The following is a 3,320-nucleotide window of genomic DNA, read 5'->3' as shown; positions in this document are numbered from 1 at the left end:
GCGTGTGTCCTCTTGTTTGAGAAATCACAACATTCAACATATGAACAATTTGGGTTTATGTACGAATTAGTTGTTTTGCATGTGCAAGGATGTTTGTGTGAAGTTACATAAAGCATGCATGATACTGTGTTAATTTGTTACACTGCCAAGGATGTACCTTACCTGCAAAATTTGTTACAAAACAAAACTATGGTCAAAAGTAACATAACCACTCTGAGGCTCACAGTACCATACTAAACAACCACTTTTTCAAAAGAAAAAACTTGTTAGTTAAGTTTCATGCATAGTCTCAAACCCATGTTGAATGTTATAGATTATAGCTTATTCATCATGTGTTATTTCATAACTTGTTAAAAGTTTCAAATATCAACCTCATCATTTTCATTATATATTATAGCTTTTTCATGCATAGTCTCGTACCATGATGAATGAACAACCATTGAAAGATACCATCATGGAGATGAGGGAAGATTTCATGATTTCACCAGTTGGTGACAGTAAACAAACATTTAGAACTGCTCATTTTCTTAAACCTATTGCAAATTCCATCCATGAACTTAACTTCAATGAGTTTAACCTTAACTCATCATCATCATCATCATCATCTTCTTCTGTTTCTGAAGCAAAGGAGTGGCCTTTGAAAATCCATTTCAATGGGTGGCACTACCCACAAGAGAAATGGGTTAAGTGGGTTGATGAACTTCAGCTCAAATATGAATCAGTGTGGAAAAAAGCTAGCATCTTTGAACCTATAATGAGTACTAAGAGCTGTATAATTAAAAATCAAGACTTGGTTTGCGGGGTTGTTGAGAAATGGTGTTCTGAAACAAACACCTTTGTGTTTCTATTTGGTGAAGCAACAATCACTTTGGAGGATGTCATTGTTTTGGGGGGATACTCTCTCTTTGGTCATCCTGTTTTCACCCAACTCGAAGATCAAGAGATGAGAGAGGTGGAACAGAAGCTCATCAACATTGAAAGCCAAGAGAGGATTTCGAAAGGTATGGCGCCTTCCACATCAGTGTGGATGGATATTTTCATCGATAAAGGCAGTGAAGTTGAGCATGAAGCATTTCTTGCTACTTGGTTGTCAATTTTTGTTTTCCCTCATAAATACTCTCTAGTGAAAAGTTCTTTGTTTCCTATTGCTGTTCATCTAGCTAGAGGCAATCCTATTTCTTTGGCACCTGCTGTTTTGGCTAGCTTATATAAGGATTTAAGGTTGTTTAAGAACATAATTGTTGATTTAAAAAAATGTCCTGATAAATTTCCCTCTATGTTGGACGTTAATGTACAGTCACCCTTTTACCTTGTTCAAGTTTGGGTTTGGGAAAGGTTCAAAAATTTGCAGCCACAACCCAAGTTGATCAATAATCGAGACCATGTATTGTTCAGGTGGCATAATGTTAAGGCCTTGAAAATTGACAATGTTAGGTTGGCATTAGATTCAGCTATCAATGATTTTATTTGGCGTCCTTATGTTCAATATGCTGATAAGAGTGGAGTGTTTTATCCAAAGGATGAAACTTTGGTACCATTTAAGAAAGATTTGGTAGTAGAACAAATGCTCTCATTTGTTATATTCTTGAGAGTTTCTGAGCTAGTTGGATTTGAGTCTATAGAGCAATATCTACCACATAGAGTTGCTATGCAATTCGGATTTGATCAAGATGTTCCTGGTTATGTGTCTAGACTCAATGAGACTGCCGTTGCTTGGAAAAATTACTCCAGACCCTTATCTGATACAAGTTTATATTTTCCATCTAGATATTTTGAGGCTGGTATTACCTCACGTTATGCAAAGTGGTGGACAAAATCAGTATTACGTCCTCAAGGTTTCGTTAAGAATTTTGAGTCGCTAAAGAGAAATGCAAGTTCATCAAAATGTGAACCTCGTGCTAATATTCCACCTGAATTTCCTTCTCATAAACTAGTTGGCTGCGCTGTTACTATTGGAAAATCTTGCGATGATGGTTCAAATACTAGCCAGGGTGATAATATTGTTCCTTCTGGTTCTATTCCTAAAGTTTTGAAAACTATGTACTTTGAAAAATCTGTTGAAGATGTTTTGTTAGCTGAGAAAAATGTTGATGCTGGGGCTCATGCACCTGCAAAAGATAACACTCCGACTCCTTTGATATCTGTTGAGGATTGTGAGCATGTCTTGGAAGATGTTGATTTTAAAGATGGAAATGAGAGCATTGAAGGAAGGCTGTCAAGTGACACAATCTGCCAACCTGAGATTCAAATTGAAAGCTATAACTATTTATTTGAAGTAAGTGTAGCGGAACTTGAAAGGAGAATTAGCCGACTCGAGAAAGTGGTTACAAAGTTGAAGATGGCAAGGTTAGGCCATAGTTGAAAACATTATTAATTAGCTCAATGAACTGAAACCTTATTTGCATGTTCACTTATGTTACTTATTTCTTGTACTAGCTAAGCTTCATGACAATAATGTTAAAAAAACAAGACCAAATGAAACATGGCCTTCTAGGACATTAATGTTGGCACTTTGTTCTGTTTTTACTTGATTATTACACAGAAACATAGTTATCAATGCTTACCTACTTGTGTTGAGGAAAAAAAAAAAAGTTTCCAATTTGTATAAATTGCTTAAGTTTGCTGAGATATCAAAGTTATTTTATATTAATGCGGGGTATCTGAATTTATATCAAATAAATTCAATTATAATGTACTGAATTATATTGTTGCAGGTGGGGAAGCTAAAACATTACCATTTTCATTTTCTGTATTAATAGCATGGGAAGTGATTTTGAATTCATATCAATTATGTAAAATCTGTTCATAGATTTTGTATGGACTTTCTATTGATATGCCAAAGTTTTTATAAACAATGAAATAGCCGTAATATGCCAAAGTTCAAACTCCCGGTTATGATGAGGGATACATAGATGCACACACAAAGAAATGTGAAATTGTTCTATTGTTTAATGTTTTTCATTAACAAGGCAGGAAGTTCCTTTAAGAGACTTAATTAAGATATGTTTTTAAGACATAACGAAGTTTTGAGAAGAAAACTACATCATTTTGATAGTGTTGAAGACATCATCTGTTCTTTAATTTTATGTGATTCCAACACAACTGTCTCATTTAGGTAACTTGTTTATGATGTTATCTTAATCTCAAAATGACGATGAATAAGCACTATAAAGTAAACTCGGAAGAAACACCAAAACTCATATTCACGCAACTAAAGCACAAAATCATTAACTTGTTTCGGTAACAAAAGACCAAAAGCCACCGTAATCAGTAAGTTACCTTAACTCGAGAGAGGATGCAGAATGCGATTGGTGGTGGGA

At 34.8% G+C, this 3,320-nt stretch overlaps 1 protein-coding gene across 1 annotated transcript; it reads left to right on the top strand.

Moving 5' to 3' along the window:
- Nucleotides 1–294: 294 nt before the first annotated feature.
- LOC146938882 (uncharacterized) lies at nt 295–2,485 on the top strand. The gene has a single exon (XM_085752756.1). The coding sequence runs from the start codon at nt 422–424 to the stop codon at nt 2,360–2,362; it is 1,941 nt and encodes a 646-aa protein (XP_085608882.1). The 5' UTR covers nt 295–421; the 3' UTR covers nt 2,363–2,485.
- The last annotated feature ends 835 nt before the right edge of the window (nt 2,486–3,320 follow it).

The sequence above is a fragment of the Medicago sativa genome, chromosome 3 (assembly GCF_051527215.1).
Source record: "Medicago sativa cultivar Bolivia chromosome 3, Bolivia_mono, whole genome shotgun sequence".
NCBI lineage: Eukaryota > Viridiplantae > Streptophyta > Magnoliopsida > Fabales > Fabaceae > Medicago > Medicago sativa.
Note: the sequence above shows the minus strand (reverse complement) of the source record. Positions and strands in the feature narration are given on the sequence as shown.